General features: G+C 45.3%; 1 protein-coding gene across 2 annotated transcripts in view; it reads left to right on the top strand.

Annotated features, from left to right (window-relative positions):
- The window catches only part of PABIR2 (PABIR family member 2), an 812,224-nt gene extending 790,925 nt beyond the window's left edge, over positions 1-21,299 (top strand). For both annotated transcript variants that reach the window (XM_069612821.1, XM_069612822.1), the window contains exon 10: positions 21,075-21,299. In XM_069612821.1, the coding sequence (XP_069468922.1) occupies positions 21,075-21,225 (151 nt within the window). In that variant the 3' untranslated portion in view covers positions 21,226-21,299. The remainder of the gene's footprint in view (positions 1-21,074) is intronic.
- Positions 21,300-21,677: the final 378 nt, after the last annotated feature.

Below are 21,677 nucleotides of genomic sequence, written 5' to 3' on the forward strand. Positions count from 1 at the left end.
CCACTTGTCCCATTCTGGGTTACTGGTGACCATAGTGAAGGGCTACTTGGCGGAACTCAATTTTTAAGTGATCTCCGGATGAGGGATCGTACTTTAAAGTTCCGATTGTAGTACAATTTCTTAAGGGCCTAACAAATTTGTTTCTGCCTTCTCCCTTCATCATACCAACATATTGAACCTAGTATTGCAATATCTTATGGGAGCTCCTTTCGAGCCCTTAATTTGTGTCCATTGAAAATGCTTACTATAAAAAACAGCCTTTTTAGTAGCTAATGCCTACAGGGTGAGCTACAAGCCCCGTCTTCTAAGCCTCCTTTCACGTCCTTTTTCAAAGACAAGGTAGTTTTGAGAGTTCGATCATCTTTTCCTCTAGAAGTTGTCAGTTTCACCTTGCAAAACGTATAGTCTTACCAACTTTTATCCTCCTCCTCACCAATCAAGAGGACTCAATCGTCGGGATCCTATCTTAGGGAGAATTATTATTTTGGTGCTGAATTCCTCCCACCTTAGAGACCCCCAGCCCTTTTGCTGGACTTAAGGCTTTTTAATTTTAACCCCTGAGTGCGTGGTACTTTTACCCCCCTCTCATGTGTTTTTACCTGATTTGGATTTTGTGTTTTCCCCGTTTTGGGAGTCTGACAAACCCCATAGGCATCTCATTTTTGTATGGTGACACACAACACCTTGAGGGCAGTGTCACTGCAAATAACTATTCTTGTGTAAACTACAGTTCCCAAGAATAGTAAAGTGGCATGGACTTTACTTACCTTTTCTCTTTGTAGGTGCAGCACACACCATCTTATTTGGAGTGATGGGGGGGGGGGTTACCTAGTAGCCCCTTATCCTACTTTCTCCTGTAAGATTTTTATGTTGCCTTTACTACTTTAAATGGCTGGTGGCAGTGGTTTAATTTTTCCTACTGTTGTGCTTTTCTACCGCGGGCTGAACCCTCAGCTGCAGTAGAGCACCCATGGGTATCCATTTTGTCAAAATGGCATGTCTTCTTTTTTCACCATTTTCTGTTTGTGAGGTCTTTCTTGGCTTTTACTCTGTGCTTGAGACAGGTTTGAGCCCTTTGTTTGTATTGCCTTTGGCGGGCTTCACCCTTGAAGCCTGCCCCTGGCTCTAGTGTGTCTGGAAGGACAGGATGTGAGGGAGGGTCCCGAAATCCCCTGTCCTTTGTCTCTAGGAGTGTCAGAATGGAACTAGCCCTGATTGGCTGGCTATTTGTCCTTTCAGGACAGCCACCCTGCTGTTTGACAGCTTAGGTTGTGCATGAATGGGAGAAACCTGCTTAAAAGGTGAGGGTTATGGGACTACAGGCAGAGTCGCCCACTGGAAGAACATCCGAAGAGGAAACCGTGAACGAAGCTCGCTGCAACCTCCTGGACATTCAATTACGCGGTGAAGCCCTGCTGCTATGCTGGCCTCCTTTTTCACCTCGACAGAGCAGCTCCTCAGGAACAACATCTCCCCTTGTATTAGTGAGACCAACTACCCCCGAGACAAACTCCATTTGGCACCCTTCCCGACTTGCTGTGCCTCTCCATTGCTGCAGAAGCCCAATGCCTGGGTTCGAGGGACCATAATCGAGTGCAACGTCTGCCACGGAACGAATCTGGCTAAAAGCTGCAGGAGCCTCCTAAGGACGCCCCAGAAGCAGGAAATCCCGATCCAGAGTCCCCTCACCAGAGTGCAGGACCGAGGGAGCACGGAAAGTCCAGCCGGTGTCCAGCGTTCTGCATCGGTGCGGTTTACTAAGCGCTGAAACCTCAAAGTGCCACTGAAACGAAAAGAGCCCGTAGCTCTCGCGTATTCCTCACCGCCCACCCATCCATCCTCTCTTGCTTGCCTAGAATTTCTGTGTCGTACACCTACCTTTCTCGCAACATCCTGGATATCTCCTCCTACGGCAAAGCATGTAAATTAAAGGAGGAAAAAGCTAGAAATGAGGTAGCGGTCAGCGTGCATGCTTCATATACTAGCATGAAGGTCACGGCGAGGGACGCTATGGAGGCCGTCGAAGGCCATGACTCAACGCCGCTCGACCCTATCAAAAATACAATCCCAAGCAAGCAGACTTGGATATGTCAAAGATGGGGAATACATGGGAGGAACATCCAATCGAAACAACGTTACCACAGGTAAGTAACTTGTTCATCTCTGTCCTGATGAATGCCTAGTAGAAAACCTGATGAAGGCGCTCAACAAAAGAGCAGACTCCATTTATAGTGGCTGAAACACACTGTTGTCGACATTGTTTTTTAAAAAGAACACAGTGCATTATTCAGTAAATGCAAATCTGAGACAGGAAACACATAGTCACTTTTCTTTGAGTTTTTGTGGTTGCCAACTATGCTTGAACGATGTAGATGGTGGAAATGATGATGTAATATTGAAACTGTCGGATTTGAGGTACATTGCACAGAGTCCAAAAAATCCACTGTTCTACGGAGTGAAAATTTGCCAAAAGAAAGTTGTATTGCATTAGAGACAATTTAGGTGCACTTTACTAACAACTTTTGAGTCTACATTTTGTTTATTGCTAGTGAGCATATATTGTATTGTTTTTATATTTGTGGAATCAAATACAATTATTTTTGTATACGAGGGTTTGAGTTGCCCGTGAAAGGAAATGTAAGGTATGATTGGAGATAGGATGTGTTAATGCAAAGGATAGTTGTGGAATAGCAAATAGAACAGAGTTGTGAAGTGTCTCCCATGGGCACGGTTTTTTGTATGTTTTACAAGTTAAGTAAAATTGCTCAGTACTTCTAAGGAGTTTAGATAGCTTGTCCAAAGAGTTCATTTTGAGAGTCTGTCTGCAGCACGTGTTTTAGTGAAAAGTGGGGCAAGTATTACCTGTTTCACAGGGCCTGCTAAGGAGGCAACCTTTTATCTGGAGAGATTAGTGGACCCCACCAGAAGAAATCTAAGCCCAAGTACAATGAACAGCGGACCGGGGAAGGAAGGTTGCAGAGGTGGAGTGAACGCGCAGTTGCAGCAAGTATCTCGGTCAAGAGAGGGGGGTCTTGAAGGAGGATTGCAGGCAAAGCTATAGAATACAAGACCAGTGATGATTCTTGTCAGGCAAGATTGTATGTAACCCTGTGGGAGACTACACCAGCCTTGTCCTCTTGGCAATAGGTAACCCAACTTTTGGTATAGGCCTGTGCTACACAAGTTGGTAGAGTGACTGAGCAGCCAGGTTTATCTCAAGAGGGGTCAATGTGAGCTGTAGGGTTGCAACATAGTTTCACAGTGACCGGTATTTAAATAACACGTATACTCAAGGTTCATTTATCAAAATAATTATTAATTTAACAGTCAGTTTTAAAATAAGCCTTCTTTAGAAGGAAGCAATATGCAACACTTTAATACACTTCAACAATACACTCCTTCAGTTTAATAAATTAAGTAGATACCCTTTTGGGATGGCACACAGATACTTCCTACACCCAGAGGTGACTTCAATAGTTAGGACACTGTAGACATTAATATATCACTTTTCACACTTAAATGGTAAAACTGAAGTTATGGCAAAAAGGAAAAGGTTAGGGAAGGAAACAGTTAACAAGTTTCTCAAACAGGTAAGCACTTTTCAATCCCCCCAATTAAATATCGGTTAACCCTTTACCAGCTATACAAGTAAAGGTATGTATGACTTTTTGGAGGGACAGTTAAACACAAAGTCAGAGGGTAAAAAGAGTCTTCAGGGAGCCAGGACAGCCAATGTCAATTGAGCGAAGTCTAGGGGAGCTGTGGGACTTCTTGTAGATAGCACAAAAGTCTTGCACAAAGTTAGAGAGTTGCGTTATAAAAAGAATCACTGTTGGGCCACAAGCTGAGAGGCTTGTGGAGGGCAAAGCTGCAAGCAACTCGGCAAAGGGCAGCCAATGCAAGTCTCCAGTGAGCGCAAGCAAGCTACACACAACAAGAGGTAAGTACCCCTAGTTTCACAGCACCTTGAGTCTGAAAAAAAGGTTCCACCTGGCTTCTGTTCCTGTTGTAGTCCTGCAGATCCTGTTGTTCATGGGCCTCAGTCGTGGGGACAAGAGGGAGGACTAATGTTCCTGAGGATCAAGCATTTGATCCTCAGGAACATTAGCCACCATGTTTTGTAGTTTACTAGTCAAACCTTCCCCCCCTCTCCAATTTTCTAACGCAATTGCCAGCCATATTAACAGACACTTTACATGTATACGAGGAAACAGTTGAGGAAAGGTTAACCTCTATTAATAGTTTAAGCTGCATGATCATCTGCATTCCCTTCCTCCATACACAACGTTACACAGTTTTCAAAGATTCCCCCAGAAGCAAAAAAGTAGTCAATTGTGGAAAAAGCTGTTCCCCTATGCCAAGTTGACCTGCTCGGGATATCGCCCCCGATATTCCCATTAAGCAACCAAAGGTCCCATCCCTTCATGAAATGTTTCTATGTTAGGCCATTTTGTGTTTGATAGCGTAGTTTCCCGGTTACCTGATCTTTCGTTGTCAGGCATTGGGAATTTAGATCTCCTGCTATTAGCACTTCGTCCATAGGGAACAGAGATAATGTATCAACCAACAGATCAGACAACTTTGACAGAAAATCAAGAAGACGCTCCCCCTTAGAATTCCAATGCAAATTTACCAGAATCCAACCCTCGCCAGCATTCGGGGGTTTCAGTTCCATCCTCACTATCAAAATACCTTTTTCTTCATTTGATACTAGCCTAGATTCGTAGAGAACACTATTTTTATAAGCAGTCATCAAACCCCCAGAAGGTCTACCTCCTTCCGAGCCCAAAGCTAATTGTTGGAACATGGTGAATTCATCTATTCCAATCTGGCACATCAGCCAAGTTTCCTGGAGTAAAATCAAGTCAAAGGATCTAAAAATATCGGATTTCCTCATCTCCTGGGCTAAAGAATTATAGCCTCTAGAGTTCCATGACAGTACCTTAAAGTGATTTTTTTACTAGAGGTTCTGCTGTTGGGTCCCAATTCTAAGGAGAACCTAGGAAACGATCTCTGGAACCATTTCCCAGGCAACCGTTGGTGCTGGGCCGATACCGTTGTTATTATTTTGGGATTGATTGAAGAGTTAATTTCCTTTCAACTGAGGGTGTGTATTCACTGGGGCAGGGCATGAGTTAGATACCTTAAGCCCCCTTTTTTCCCAGGTATCTGTTTTCCCCAGGTATCTGTTTTCCCCAAAATTGATTCCAGAACTAAATTTGATTTCAGTACTAATTCAGCTATATTTGTGTTCGGAGAAAAAGGAAATGTTACCACTTCAATATCATCAGAAGAGAAAAATGTTAAACCCGGGATTGATTTCATTTCTGCTAAAATCCTTGAGTGATTCAGAGGTTCCCCCCAATTGAGACAATGGTGACATTCTGGATACATAGACTCTTAGATCTTTAAACTGTTTTGTCTTATTTTGATATTTTTTAATTATTTTTTGCAGGCATCTGGCTTTTGCTACATCTGCAGTTGAGCTACGATGTTATTGTTTGGTTCAAAGCCCACACCCCAGCGTGCAGGGATTTGGACTAATTCTTTAGAACCACCAGATAGTGGATTCGTTACGGCCAGTGGTTGTCAACCCAAGCCTGCCTCAGTTGATGGAAAACCAACACTTATGGCAGGAATAGGACCCCTTCCCCCTTGACCTGCCTCTTGAAGCTGTTTAGTTTTCAAAAAGATCCGGGCTATCTTAATTGTATGGTCCACCACCTTTGTTTTTCTTTTTAAAAAAAAGTCCTTCAAAGGATTGAGTACACTCTTCATTCCACCTGACCTTCTTGGGGAATTCCCAGTGAGATCACCACATTCAAGGCAGAAGATATGGTCCCATAGTTCTGACCAATTTGACATTTACTAGCCTTTATGGTCAGATGGGCCTGTTCAAGAGCCTGCAAAACCTATCCATGGTGGTCCAGAGCTCTCTAATCCACACAGATTCTCAATTCCTTGGATCCTGCCTATAGTACTACTGGACTAGCCCATGGACTTATAAATGGCTCTATTACCCCAAGATCAAGCATCTTCTTGACCTCTTCCTTTATGTGTGTTCTTACATGGTCTGACTTCAGTAACCCCTGCTTCGAGGGGATTGGGTCCTCCGATGTATTCCATATCTATGACAGTAATCACCACAGCTGTGCTGCTTCGGAATATTTTCTGCGTCCTGCGTCAATGACGTCGATGCGCCGTCCCCGAGGACCTCCTCCGACGGCCGACGTCACCCGATGTGATAAGTAGGACGCACGACGCCTGTAGCCTCAGTTGTAGTTTTTTCCCCCAGAACGTGTGACAACAGTTTTCTGGCAGTCGGACACACCAGGCCTTGCGGAACGCAAGCTGCAATCGCATAAGAAATTCTGCAGCGGGGAAGGTAGGGAGGGAGCGATATGGAATACGTCGTCTGACCATCCCAATCGAAAGAACGTTACCAGGTAAGAGAGTAACTTGTTCTTTTGACACTGAGATGGTCACCAGTGAGAATATCATGCTGGCCCCAACGGGCCAAGCCTAGTGTTAGTGAAAACAGGGAGCCAAACTGATACAACAGAACTTTGCATTCCTCCTGTTGTTGCAGAGTCAGATCGGAAGAGCGATTAACTCCTATTTTTCCATCTAAAGGCTTTCCCCTGAGGAGGTCAGGTAGAGGTTCACTCTCCTCCTCCTGATCAGATGCTAAAAGCAAAGCTCCTAGTTCTGGTCTGGAAACATATGCCTTTAGGTGGTTAGTGTAATGGACTCTAGGGGCCTCCTTGGGATTGCCCAAGTCCACTAAATAATTGTGTTTGCCCACAACATTGAAGGGTGCAATCCATTTGTCCTGTAAGGCCCTCTGCCTTGTAGGTACCATAACTAGAACCAGCTGGTCTGGAGTAAACTCCACCATATTGGCCTTCTGATAATGCCAATGTTTGACCAGATCTTGACCTGCTTTCAAGTTATCTGAAGCTTCTGTCGTCATGTGTGCCATTCTCCTTCGGAGACCTAGCACATAGTCATTGACTATCACTGGCTTGAGGGAATGTAACACTCTCCAACCCTTCCTTGATTAGGTCCAATGTACCTCTAACCGGATGACCATAGAGCAGCTTAAAGGGGCTGAAACCAACCCCTTCCTGGGGGACTTCTCTATAAGCAAAGAGAAGGCATGGCAGTAGACTGTCCCAATTTCTTCTAAGGGGTTCCTCTAAAGCACCAACCATGCTCTTCATAGTTCTGTTAAACCTTTCTACCAACCCATTGGTTTGGAGATGGTAGGCTGTTGAGAACTTGTAGGTCACCCCACAGTTTTCCACATGGTCTGCAGTTAGTGGGACATACATTGTGACTTCCTTAGGAAATCCAACCCAGGTAAAAACAAAAATACCAAGGAGGGCCTTAGCCACTGCCTGAGCAGTAACAGTCCTCATAAGTATGGCTTCGGGATACCTGTGTTGGGCAAAGTTTGTATGCAGTACCCTTTGGGTGCACTACACACAACTCTGACTACAGGTATAGGAAACCCAACCTTTGATATAAGCTTGTACTACACAGTTTTGGTAGCGTGTTGTGCAGCCAGGCTTATTACAAGAGGGGTCAACGTGAGCTGTAGGGGAGTTACACAGAGATTCACAGTGACAAGTATTCAAATAAACGCTTACACACAAGGTTTCTTGAATAAACAATTATTAATTTATCAGTCAGTTAGAATAAGCCTTCTTCAGAAGGGAGCAATATAACAGTAACACTCAAATACACTTCAAAAACAAACACTCTTAGTTTGTAAATCAGTAAAGACCCTTTTGGGATGGCTCACAGACACAACCTACACCCTCAGGTGACTTCAATAGCTAGGGTGCTGGGGACTTTCATTTCTTATTGTTGGCATTTAGAATACTGTTAGAATTTGGTAAAAGAAAAGGTTATTAGAACAACAAGAGACCACAAATATTCTTAAGCAGGCAAATACTTTTGAATCCCCTAAGCCGAGTCATTCAGTATACCAGGCTAGGCCAAAGTCAATGGCCAAAAGTCTTATATATGATGAAGCACTTCTGGTAGGTAAGTAGACAAGTCTTTGCACAATGTTTTAGAATTCTTTGAAGAAAAGAAGAATCAAATGTAGGGCCACAAGCTGATTAGACTTGTTAGTAGTAGAAGATGCAATGCAAGCAACTCCATAATGAGTTCTGTTCCTGTGCAGCTTTGTAGATCTCGCTGTTCCTGGTCCTCAGTCGTGGGGACAAGAGGGAGGATTCTGGGGACTCCTGCACTGCAATGGAACGGTCACCGCTCGCAACCGGCAATCTTTCAAACAGGTGGCACTTCGATGTTTCAGCTCCTCGGGACTACCGCAAATAGCAACACCGCAGTTCCTGGTTGTCGAGATGGGCTTTCCTTGCTTCTGGGGTCCCGCACTCAGTTGAGGGGGCTCAGGCTCGGTCAGTCCTGCTTCCTGGGAGTCGCGAGGCTCTTCCTGGAGCTCTTGGCCAACTTAAAAGCAACGCACACAATCTGTTGTTCCTCTCCCAGGCAATACATTTTTTCCAGCAGCAACACTGTGGAAATTCAACCAGCTCCGAGAAGGATGTCCCGGTGGCTTACTCTGGAGTTGATTGGTCCCACCAACTCAAGGGGAGAAGTCGTCCTTACAGGGGCTTCTGTCGATACAAATTTGGAGTTTCAGCACAGCAGTAGGGCTTCACCGGCAAACCAACGGTCCAGGAGTTGCAGCAGGCATCCTCTTAAAGTTCTTCTTCGGTTTCTTCGTCCAGTGGTCGACTCTGCCTTCCAAGCCAAAAGCCTCGCCTTTCATTCAGTTCTCTCCCATTCATTCCTTGCCGGACAGTCAGCCGGCCAATCACTACAGAGTGCATTTAAGCACAGGGAGTTTCGGGCACCTCCCTCACTTCCTGCCGACCTCAGACACCCTGCAGCCAGAGGCAGGCTTCACTCGTGAATCTCGCCAAAGGCAAATCGGACAATGGGACCAAACCTGGTTTAGCACGCCGAGTAAATCGCAAGAAGGACCTTTCCACAAAGAAATGGCGAAAAAAGGAAGACTGGGCCATGATGACAAAAATGGCACCCTTGGGTGCTTTACTGCAGCTGAAAATGCAGCCTGCAGCAAATGCACACCATGGTAGTTAAAACGAAACCACTGCCACCCTCCATTCAGTGAGAAAAGGGTTACATAAAAATGTTACATGAGAAGCTAGACAAAGGGGATACTAGGTAACCCTTCAGCACCCTATTGTAAGATAGTGTGTGCTGGGTCTAGAAAGTTACAAATGTAAGTAAAGTCAATTTCCCTTTACTGCTCTTGGAAACAGTAGTTTATCCAAGAGAAGGTATTTAAACCTTTGGAAATCTGAAAGACTTCCCTGTGCCACTGCACTGAAGGTGCTGTGTGACACAATGTAAATGATGATGCATGTGCAGTTTGCCAGACTCCACAACCAAAAGAAACAGAGTTCAAAATCACATTAAAATACATGAGAGAGTGGGAAAAAAGGGTCTCGCTCTCTCCAGGTTAAAAAATCAAGTCCTCAAAATCCAGCAAAGGTGATGGGGGGGGGGGGAGGGGTTCTCTCTAAGGTGGAGGGAATTAGCACATTTCTGAGAAATCTCCCTAACACCTGGTAGCCTGGTCTACCACAACCAATATAAATCGGTTGCCTGAAGATGTGGGAGGGTCAAGGGGACCAACAATGTTAATCCCTAGCCTCTCAAAAGGAACTCCCACCACTGGGAGAGGCACCACTGGCTCCACTCTTACCAGAGGGCTGGCAAGTGTGACAGCTTCTACAGAATTTATCTACATCGGACCCCATCGTGGGCCAGTAGAAATACAGAGATATCCTCTGTTTGATCTTCTTAAAACTTAAGTGACCAGCCAGGGGGATCTCATGGGCTAACTGTAGAAACTGGGGTCTCACCACCTGGGGCACTACAAGCCTTCCTTAGTGTCCTGGGGTAGACTCAATAGGCTCACTGTAAAGGAGGCCATCCTCCCAGTACAGCCTGTGCTCCCCTGACTCTTGCCCTTCCAGCTGGGAAGCTGCCTGTTGACGAAGTGCTTCAAGAGTAGGACACTCTCTTATACCTCTGCTGAAGTCTGCCGTAGAGGGTCCACCTTCTGCAAGCAAAGTCTGCAGCCCAGGATGGTCTTTAGGATCCAGATCTCCATCATAGGCAAGGGTTTCTTCCAGCTCTCTTTCACCAGTAGCCGATTCACCACTTTCTGGTTGGTCCTCCCACTCAACCTCAGCTGGTGGAGGAGTCACAGGTGTGTGACCTTGGACTGTCCTCTCTGGGATGTCCTTTGAACAGGTGTGATACCTTTCTTCTTTCCTGAGACCTTCGGTTTCTCCTTTGTCTCTTTCCTTGGCCTGGAATTAGAAGTGTGTCCTTATAGGTACTTCTGTAACTTCACACTGAGAGTCATCTAAAGTTGTGTCTCTGGCCAATCCAGTTTGCTCCTGCTTCCTTTTACTGGGAGTCCTGGGTGTGCTTGATACGAGTCTTGAAGTCATTCCCCAACAGGACTCTCCCAGGCACCTCATTTTGTACACTGATGGGTATTCTTACAGTCCAATTATTGCACTGGATGAGAGCTGGCAGTATTGGAACCATTTGGATTGGGCCTCCAGCAAGTTTAGTGGGAACTTTGGGTGCCTTAGCAACATCCTCAGGTGTGAAGAAACGTTCATCAACCACTGTAATGCTTGCCTCAGTGTCTCTAATGGCAGGGGTCTCCTGACCATTTACAAGTACCACTGTCCTTGTAATATTCTTTTCTGTTATCTGGAATGGAGTTGTACACATCCACATTCTGCTGTTCCCACATACCCAAGGGCACTTAAGAAACACTGGCTGAGACTCCAATGGGGTCTTAAGCCAATAGTACATAGTTACCACTTGCCATATTTATTTGTGTAGTGCACCGAAACCTTAGATATCTGGGTGCATTTCTTACAGTTGCATATGTTAAACATTTGCATACAATTGAGACAATACAGGAATTCCATAAAGTGCATCACAAATAGTACAGAGATGAGCAGTGAAATTAAGACGTACAGGGTATTTTGTCTCCTGGATGATGAGCCACATTTTTACATTTTTCCTGAAATTGAAGTAAGATGGTTCTGCTCTGAGGGCTAGTTTTAGTGTATTTTACATTATTGCTTCTTAAATCAGAAGCTTAAACCTGGGTATCTTAAAGCAGTGTAGTTATGAGAATCTTGTTGGTCGGTCTGAAAGGTTCCGTGAGAAAGTTGGAAAGACATTTGTGGGTAAATGATAACGTTTTGACTGCAATTCTCTGAATGATTGATAGCCAGTGCACACTACTTCTCGACTCATGGACTAATTTGGAAAGGATGAGTGCCCTAGCTAAGGTGGTACAATTGGCTGTGGACCAAACAGGTCTACAGGTGTTAATTAGTTTACAGGTGTAGGCTGTGGCAGAGGCTGTCGCATTGACTTGTCTTGTTAGTGAGAGGTCAAGATAAATGCCTAGCGTTTTCAAATCCTTGAAGATATTATTGTTGTTGCCATTAATAATACGAGTTAAACTTTTTGTTTAATCTGTTAAGTCTTGTTTGGGATCCATCCTATGAGGAGTAGCTCTGTCTTATCATTAAGATAGAGTCATGTTTTGCCATCCAAGCTTGTAAGATTAGGTATATATCGTTTAGTAGTTTAGAGTCAATGTTCTAGTCTCCAGTAATGGGGATGAGAATTTGGGTGTCAACCGCATAGTTAGTATAGGAGACACCCAAATGGTCTGTCATCGAATAGGGGATTCATGATAATATTGTAGAGCATCGGAGAGACGCAAGAGCCCTGGGGGACTCTGCATGTGACTGGTGCTGGCTCGGCCGACGCAGTAGGTGCGAACACTCTTGTGGTTCTGTTATCCAGAAATGAGTGGATCCATGCTGTTGCTTTGTCAGAGAAGTGGGCTGCAGTCGCGAGGTGGTTGCTTAAGACTGTGATTTACTTCTGCCTCAGGGATGTACTTCTCCCTCGGGGATGAAGGCTAAGGAGGCGGTGTGGACCCCTGAAGGTTTACCTTGCATCTGGGATCCCCTTTCACATGGTCAGTTCACCCACAAGCATAACATTTACCAAATGTTCTTTGAAATGGGGGTTTCTGCTGACCTCCCTCTGGTTTAGCACCGGAGGTTCCTCTAGACTGACCTGGATTCCCATGGGGTTTACCATTTTTCTGATTTTGGCCCTCTTTTGGATGGTTGGAATTCGAATTCTCTTTTGTTGCTTCCCCTCATCCTTCTTGTGAGTGGCCCTGTTGACAACCCACAAGTCAGCAACCTTTGCAAACTCTTGGGGATCAATCTCATTTGAGTCAGCCAAGTGCTGTCTCAGCTCAGCAGAGCAGGCATCAAAAATAGATTCTAATAAAAAAAGATTTCTCATTCCTTGAAATGAGTTCACTCTGTAACCCTTTAACCCAACCATATACGTTTTTCAAACATTCACACACCCAGGTAGCCCAGGGGGTACCATCAGTCTTTTTGAGGGTCCTAAACCTCTTATGGTACTGGGAAGGAGTTTTCCCAAATCTGGCTATCAAGGCCAGCTTCACATTCTCATACTCCTGTCTTTCAAGCTCACCCACCTCCATTACAGAATCAGTTGCACTCTGGGGGAGCCCAGACAAAAGCCAAGGAATTAACACATTCCCTTTAAGACATCGAATCCCATGATTGTACTGAAAGGCACCCAACCAATCCAAAATAAAGTTTTACATCATGCATACTCACTGCTTCTTTGGGCAGGTGAGGCCTCTTGGGACTGGAAGACCTAGAGGACCCTGGGAGGGAAGCAGTTTCAATAGACAATCCCTTCATATCAAGAGCATGCTGCATTTCCATTTCCCTGAGTTTGATGTCCTGATGTTTGGCTTCAGTTTAAGCTTTCAACCTTTTGAATTCCAATTCTAGTCTCATTGTTTCAAGAGACACATACTCTGGACTCGGTGTTGGACTTTGTGGGGTCGCAGTGGACATGGTTTGAGGCAAAAGGGCAGGCTGTGGCAAAGAGGGGCTCCTATCCTGGGACTCCTCTACCTCCTGTGACTCCTCTTGTACAATAGAGTTGGACTCTGAACTGTCATCCTCATTACCATTTTCCACATTTCATAGGTTAGTAGGTGTTACAGGCCTACTACCCAAACATTGGTGATTCAACAACCTTGTAATCAATTAATTTTTCTTTCCTTTTACAGTAAGATTCCTGACTTTATATATTTCTTTCAGTTGATCTACTGTTAAAATGATCAGGGCTTCCTGACTGAAGGTATCCATATTTGGCATGTTACAATCGCTTTTCTGATGGAGCGTAGCCTTGTGGGGGTTTAGTTGAACACAAGCATAGCTAAATACTCAATGCAACAACTCTACAATATATCCTTATAACACTTATACTCAAGGTTTATTTATTAAAATAATTCTTTATTAATTTAACAGTCCGTTTTAAAATAAGCCTTATTTAGAAGGGAGCAATATGCAGCACTTTAATACACTTCAACAATACACTCCTTCAGCTCAATAAAGTAAGTAGATACCCTTTTGGGATGGCACACAGATACGTCTTACACCCTGAGGTGACTTCAATAGTAAGAACACTGTGGACATTAATATATCACTTTTCACACTTAAATGGTAATACGGAAGTATTAGCAAAAAGGAAAAGGTTAGGGAAGGAAACAAAGGTTAACAAGTTTCTCAAACGGGTAAGCACTTCTCAATCCCCCAATGAAATATCGGTTAACCCTTTCCCAGCTATACAAGTAAGGTATGTATGACTTTTTGGAGGTACAGTTGAACACAATGGGCCTCATTACGACCCAGGCGGACTTCGCGGTGCTAAATGCACCGCGAAGCATGGCGGAAAGCCGCCGATAGCGCCATGGGGGTTGGCGGATTTACCGCCCCATTCCGACCTCGGCGGAGCGGTAAATCCCCAATCCCCATTCTGCCCTTCCCCATTCCCATTTTCGCCCCATAGGGTATAATGGGAGTGGGGAAGGAGTTAATTACGCCACCGTAAAATACGGTGGCGTAATTAACAACGAGGTCCCGTAGCGCCATGGTTTTCTCCGGCTGGTAAAACCAGGCGGAGAAAACCTCCATGGCGCTACGGGAACTCGTAGTATGGCGGAGAGGTACGCCATGCACTACGCTGGCGTAACACCCTCTCCGCCAGGGTCCTAATGAGGCCCAATGTCAGAGGGTAAGAAGAGTCTTCAGGGCACTAGGACAGCCAATGTCAATTGGGCAAAGTCTAGGGGAGCTGAGGCCCTTCTTGTAGATAGCACAAAAGTCTTGCACAAAGTGAAAGAGAGTTATGTTGTAAAAGGAATCACTGTTGGGCTACAAGCTGGGAGGCTTATGGAGTGCAAAGCTGCAAGCAACTCTGCAAAGGGCAGCCAGTGCAAGCCTCCAGTGAGAGCAAGCAAGCTACACACAACGAGAGGTAAATACCCCTAGTTTCACAGTACCTGGAGTCTGAAGAAAAGGTTCCAGCTGGCTTCTGTTCCTGTTGTAGTCCTGCAGATCCTGTTGTTCCTGGGCCTCAGTCGTGGGGACAAGGGGGAGGGTGTCTGGGGACTTCTGCTCTACGGTTCAAAGGTTTGCCCCACTTAGTCAATGCAAACTAGTGTTTTTTAGCTGTTTACTTGATTTTCGAATTTAGGTGGATCTCTGCCCCCACTTAGTCAATGCAAACTAGTGTGTTTTAGCTGTTTACTTGATTTTCGAACTTAGGTGAATCTCTGCCCCACCTAGTCAATGCAATCCAGTGTGACACTAGCTACTTTGTGATTCTCATACTTAGTTGAAGCCCCGCCCCACCTAATATATGCAACCTGAGGTGATTTTTGATGCTCCTGTGATTCTGAAGCCTACTGCCCAGACCTCCAGCCCTTAGGAACCTAGCAACTCAGGAACCACCAGCTGATAGTAAACACATGTTCACTGTTCTCACCTCCTTCCACCAAAATGTACCTACCAGGTATATACTCAGTATTGCTGAGAGTCATCTTCCACCTTATCCACGTATCTAGTCATCTCAGCCCCCCGGCCCAACGAGCATGGTTACCACTTCCCCACTCACCATGTACCACTCTACACCTTGCAACCTTTCTGCTAGAAACTCCAAACCACGTGCCAGACTCCCCAAAATATGAGCCCAGAGCAAGGGATACTACCCAGACCAAATCATCTAACTGGCCCCAGCCTTCTATCGTGGCTACCCCCTCCAACAACCACACAGACTTACCTAAGCCCAGCCGAACCAATACTACGACCAAACACAAGACTCGATTATCAACCTCTACACCTACTGCTAGTAAATCTGCCACTACACCCATAAGAGGTGCTCTAATCAATGCAAGGTCTGTAGTAGCTCACGCGACAGACATAGCAGACCTCATCCTAATGGAAGAACTAGACTTTTTAGCCATCACTGAGACCGGCTTCATGCAGCCGCTGGCCCAGCCCTTGCGCTAGCCATCCCTGAGAATTTCTCCATTCTCCGAGCAGACAGAACAGATTCCAGAGGCGGTGGCCTTGCTATAATCTCCAAAACCCACCTTAACCTTAAACCTGACACCACTGACCACTACTCATCATGTGAATTTCTCACAGCCAAGCTCCCCCCACTAACTCCCAAACCATCACCATCCACCTACTATACAGACCCCCGGGATCCCTAGGTTCCTTCGAGGAAGACCTCGACTCCATCCTCTCTAACAACTTAAAAAATACTTCCCAAAGCCTTCTCTTAGGAGACTTTAACCTAGGCTACAATGACTCTAAAGACCCCCAAGCGTCCGCCATTAACACACTGTCAGAACTAGGCTACACCCAAAGAGTGTCTACCCCCACTCATAACAAAGGGAGAACCCTTGATTGGATAGCAGGCCACAACTGCATGATCTCCATCACTGCCATCACCCCGCAACCTTGGTCAGACCACCACCTTCTCTCCTTTACACTTGAAGCGTCTAGCCCAACCACGAACAACTCTCTAGCCACAGCTATCCCGACTAGAAGTAAGAAAAACATAACTGTGGAAAAACTCATCCCTCTCATTCTACCAACCCTGAACCAACTCCGAGCCAACTCCAACCCCTACCACCTTGTTGAAAGCTACAACAATAGCATGCGCTTAGCTCTAGACGCCATCGCACCACTAAAGCTGCGAAAATGTAAGCCGATAAAACACTTGAACACCTGGTTCACGGCCCACCTAAAAGCCCTTAGATTAGAGAAACGCAAAAAAGGAACAAATTTGGAGACAAGCTCCCACAGATAGCAATAAGCTGATCCTCAACAAAATAGTTTCTACCTACAAAAAAGAAATCTTCCGGGCCAAACAAGAATCGTACAACCTGAGAATACTTCATGCCAAATCCAGCACTAAAGAACTGTTTACCATATTAAAAGAGCTAGAGACACCCATCCCTGCCCTAGACACCTGTAAGAAAGATAAACAATGGTGCACCAGCATCCAAAATGCCCTGTGCAATAAAGTTGCAGGCCTCCAAATCAAAATTAATAGAAAGAGGCTTTATCCAACTCTTCCAAACCCAACGACACCCCCCGCGCAGCTGTCTTCAACACCCTTCCCCCAACCCCCTCACTCGCTTCAGCTTCTCCAAAGTTTCCACGCTAGAAGTGGAAAAAATCATACTCCGCCTCAAACCATCTAACTGCCAAGGCAACCTATGCCCACTGCAAATTATTGAAGACGCAGCCAGAGACCTATCTCCATTCATTACCAAACTTATCAACGCCTCCTTCTCATCAGGTACCATCCCCCAACAACCTCCAAGAATCCTGGGTCCTCCCCCCTATTAAAAAAACCCTCACTAGACCCAGCCGTACCCACTAACTACAGACCCATCACCACCGTCGCCTTCTTACTTAAAATCCTTGACAAGACAGCCTATCAACAAATTCAGAAATTTCTTGAACAAAACCATCTCCTAGGAGTCCGGCAATCAGGATTTAGACCCTAACACGGCACAGAAACCGCTCTCATTGACCTCAAGGCCCAAATCGACACTCTGAGAGATAATGGGAAAACTGCCTTACTGCTTCTCCTAGACCTTTCGGCAGCATTTGATCTTGTTGATCATAAAATCTTATGTAGCCACTTCTCGGCTGCCCACTTCTCCCAAGAAGCTATTGACTGGATCAAGTCATTCCTGAGCAATAGATCCATGCGCGTCTTTTCCACCACGGCCTCCGCTGACCCCATCCCCATCACACGTGGGGTCCCTCAAGGGTCGTGTGTCTCCCCCACACTGTACAACGTGTTCACTAAGCCCCTGTTTGACGATCTCGACGGTCTGGGTATCACCTACACTGACTATGCTGATGATACCCAGATCCTCATCCCGCTGACGGGAGATTACAACATGGATTTGGCCTTGGTGAACAAGGGGTACCTCATCATCCAGGCATGGATGGCCTCCCATAGTCTGTGCCTGAATGATGACAAGACCGAACTCATCATCCTGGGATCAGCCACGAACCTAAACAAATTGGACCTCAACTACTCCAGTTTCACCATAGACGGCAACTCTATAAAGGTAGCCAAGGAAGTGAAAACCCTCGGCATCTACCTCGACTCCACCCTCTCCTTCCATAAACAGGTCAGCTCCATGGCCTCCACCACAGCCTACACATGCAAGCTTATACGCTCGGCCAACCCCTTCCTTTCCACCCAAAGCTGCATTACTCTAGCCAGAGCGCTCATACTATCCAAACTGGACTATTGTAACTCCCTCTATGTAGGTGCTAACAAAAAAGGTTATCAACAAAATCCAGATCCTACAGAACAATGCTCTCAGAGCAGCATTTAGCTTCCCTAAAAGAGAACACATCTCGAATATTAGGAGAAGTCACAATTGGCTCACCACCTCGGACAAAATCCTGCTTAAGGTAGCCTTAAAAATGCCTTAACAATGCAGCTCCCGGTTACTTAGCCGACAGAATAACTAGATACACGGGCAACACACACCAGAAATAGCAATGCTAACCTGCTCGCTGTTCCCAGATTCAAGCGAACGAAGATGGGCGGCAATAGCTTCCAGGTGAAAGCAGCTCAACACTGGAACACATTACCACCCTCCGTTAGAGCACTGCAAACCTATCACCAATTTAGACGTAACTACATCCAGTGGCTAAAGAACAAAGACCAAATTTTCTCAATTTGTAACTATCGCTCTGTCTCGTAATTGTACTTCACGGTCTCCTCTGTAACTGCATTACCTCACTATGTCCTTTGCAATCGCATTACCCATGCTCACAATGTAAAATAATGTACAGCACTGTAACTAAGCTGAGAATATACTTGTAATGTTTGCGCCCTCATACCTTCTGGTCCGGTGCCCCATATAAATAAATAAACATAAACAAGGTCGGCGGCAGCAATGGGCACAACTTAGATCAGCGGCATTTCGCAGTTTCAGCTACTCACAAATAGCACCACTGCGGTTCATGGACACCTTGTAGACTTTCCTTCCTTCTGGGGTCCAGCGCTCTGTTGTGGTGGCTCTTGTTTGTTTAGTCCTGCTTTGAGGGAGTCCAGAGGATCTTCCTGGAGCTCACGTCCGGCTTAAAGGTGATGCACTCGATTCTGGTGTTCCTGTCCCCTCGCACTCAGTTCCTGCAGCAGCAAAAATGTACGGCCAGCAGTCGAGTTCATCTTGGGGCTGATTGGTCCCACCAACCCAAGGGCAGAAGTCCTTTCTGGGCTTCTCTAGTCGATTAGAAATTTGCAGATTCATCACTGCAGCAGGGCTTCACCGGGCAAACCAACGGTCCAGGAGGGTGCATCAAGCTTCTCTTCCAGTTACTACTTCGGTTCCTTCGTCCAGTGGTCGACTCTGCTTTCCTTGCAAAAGACCTTGCCTTTTATGCAAATTTCTCCCATTCATTCGCAGGCTAGTTATCACTCACACAGCAGGGTGCCTGTCCTCCAAGGACAGCCAGCTGGCCAATCACCTTTGGATGCATTCCTGTAACCAAGGAGACCAAGCACAGGGAGTTTGCGAACCTCCCTCTCTTCCTCCCCTGCCAGACACGCTGGAGACAGAGGTGGGCTTCATCAGTGAATCCCACCAAAGACAAAACGAACAAAGGGCCCAAACCTGGCTTCGCGCGCAGAGTAAATTTCAAGAAGGACCTTTTCAAAAAGAAATTGCGAAAAAAGACGACCAGGCCATTTTGACGTAATGGGCACCCATTGGTGCAATACTGCAGCTGAGGATTCAGCCTGCGGTAAAAACACACAATGGTAGGAAAAAGTAAACCACTGCTACCAGCCATTAATTGTAGAAAGGGTAACATGAAAATGTTACATGAGAAGGTAGACAAAGGGGATACCACGTAACCCCTCCAGCACTCTATGTAAGATAGTGTGTGCTGGGTCTACAAAGAGAACAAGATAAGTAAAGTCGATTTCACTGTACTACTCTTGGAAACAGTAGTTTATCCAAGAAAAAGGTATTTAAACCTTAGCAGAAATCCAAAGGATTTCTCTATGACACTGCGCTGAAGATGTGTGTCACAACGTAAAAAGATGATGCCTATGGAGTTTGTCAGACTCCAAAACCAAAAGAGAAACAACAGGGTTCAAATCAAATAAAAATACACGAGAGTGGGGAAGTTGGAGGACCCTAGGAGAGTGAACCAGGCTTTTAAGCAGTCAAGGAAGATAAGGAGTCCTGATAAGATAAGGGTGATGAGGTAAAATCTGACTTTTACGTTTGGTTTGGGCCATGGTTCCGTTTACTGTAGTAGGGCCTACCAGGAGAGAGCTCATAGAAGAAAACACCACTGGTGACGTTGGATGACCCCCTCAAAGCGACCTACAAAGAGATGTACACGACTGATGAAGCAGAAGTGACCTTTTGAAACCAGCTGTCGGATGCTCTGGTAAAAACAAATGGCCTCCGTCCTGGAGCCAGGTCAACCCCATGCAGAGGAGCAGCTACAGAGGTCCGAGCTACAAGGTCCTACGAAGACTCACGCAGGTTTTGGGCAGCAGTAACAGGCCACTTGAGCTCCGGATAGGCAGCAGCGAAATCCACTTCAAGCCCACTGAGAATCAAGGAAGGTACAGCAGAACACCAGAAGGCTAAAGCACATATGTTCCAATGATTATTTGCCAGGTGGAGACCAGGAAGAGCTTGAATCAGAATTCCATTACACACAGAGGTATCCTCTTCAGGAGGTTTAGGAACCAGCAGTCCAGCGAGCCCGAAGGATATTCAGCCATGACTCCTCTCTGCAGCATATCCGAGCAAGTTTCAAGGTTTCACATCAACCCATCTAGCTTATCAGGTGAACCTTTGACCATTTTCAAAACGAGAAATGAAGTTAGTAGTTTAATTGCTGCTGAATCCATAATGGCTATTAACCCACTTGGTGCATCCCTCTAGAAACTCACTGTTTGATCCCCGACAACAACTTTGACTCTGGGTGGAGTGTGGTAGGAGGGCTGAAGGGACAGGGGATGGGGAAATATGTGCACTGCAATTTGGTTTGTATAATGCAACATTTTAAAGGATTGAGCAGATTTGTACTTTTCTGTCATTGATATGTTTAACTGAATTCAGTTTGTTCCAGATACTGCTTAACCCAGAAAATTGTTTTAGAATTGCTCTTATCTAAATAGTACAATAACCGATTGCTAGTCTATTTCCCTAATCCCAATTCCAGATGTCGCTCCTTAATAACCATGAAATATGGTGTACTAATGAGTTCCAGAAGGCCTCTTCATCTCTACTCTGGTGCAGGGATGGTCTGCTATTCAATAGATGAATTGCCTTTTTGATGCATTCTGGAAACTATTATTGTGCGCAACCCCAGTGGAAATCAGTGTGAACTTCCTGGAAAGAACTCTGTACTATAAACGTAGTTTCAAATGGACTGAGCTTGCACGCTTTAAGTTATTAAATGTGAAATCCTCAAACCACATTTTTAAAGTTTGATATCCGTGTTGCATTAGTCGGCTGTCAACTTATTTTCTCGTTTTTGCAGTCTTTCTTCAGATCTTCTCGATGGTAGCAGCTGCAGTATTGGGTCTTCCTCGGATTCACTGGCTAAAGGCAGCACTGCAACAGATTCTCCAATCACGTGTTCTAATTCCTGTTCGTCGTTCATTTCACTGGATGATCTGTCACCCAAGTAACTTCCCAGCCTCTGTTTAGGTGTAGTCTTCATTATGCCACCTTTGAAGACCTATAAACTCACACACACTGTTTTTCCTTTGGACATTTTCCCCCAAAACGTTTGATTTCTTTATTAGATGTGAGGAATCCTATCTGTGTGCAATGCTTTCAGTAACATATGTTTTAAAATGGGCAAACATGCACGTTTTCTGCTTTTGAACATGCTTACGTTTTAACTTGAAATTCTAATATTTTTCCATTTTATGGAAAATGGAATGCTTGTTCTTGAGGGAATTAGGTTGGCAATGTTCTCTTGATTTTGATCTTCTAGTGTTGACAGTTTACAGCAGTGGCCTTTTTACCCTTGAGTCTGTTTGAAGGGTACTAGACGATCCCTCAGACCTTCAGTGATTCAGTAAAGAACATCAGGATTTTCTTTCTTACATGTCATTTTCTTTAATCTATTCCTTCA

The sequence above is a fragment of the Ambystoma mexicanum genome, chromosome 5p (assembly GCF_040938575.1).
Source record: "Ambystoma mexicanum isolate Mex_15411 chromosome 5p, UKY_AmexF1_1, whole genome shotgun sequence".
NCBI lineage: Eukaryota > Metazoa > Chordata > Amphibia > Caudata > Ambystomatidae > Ambystoma > Ambystoma mexicanum.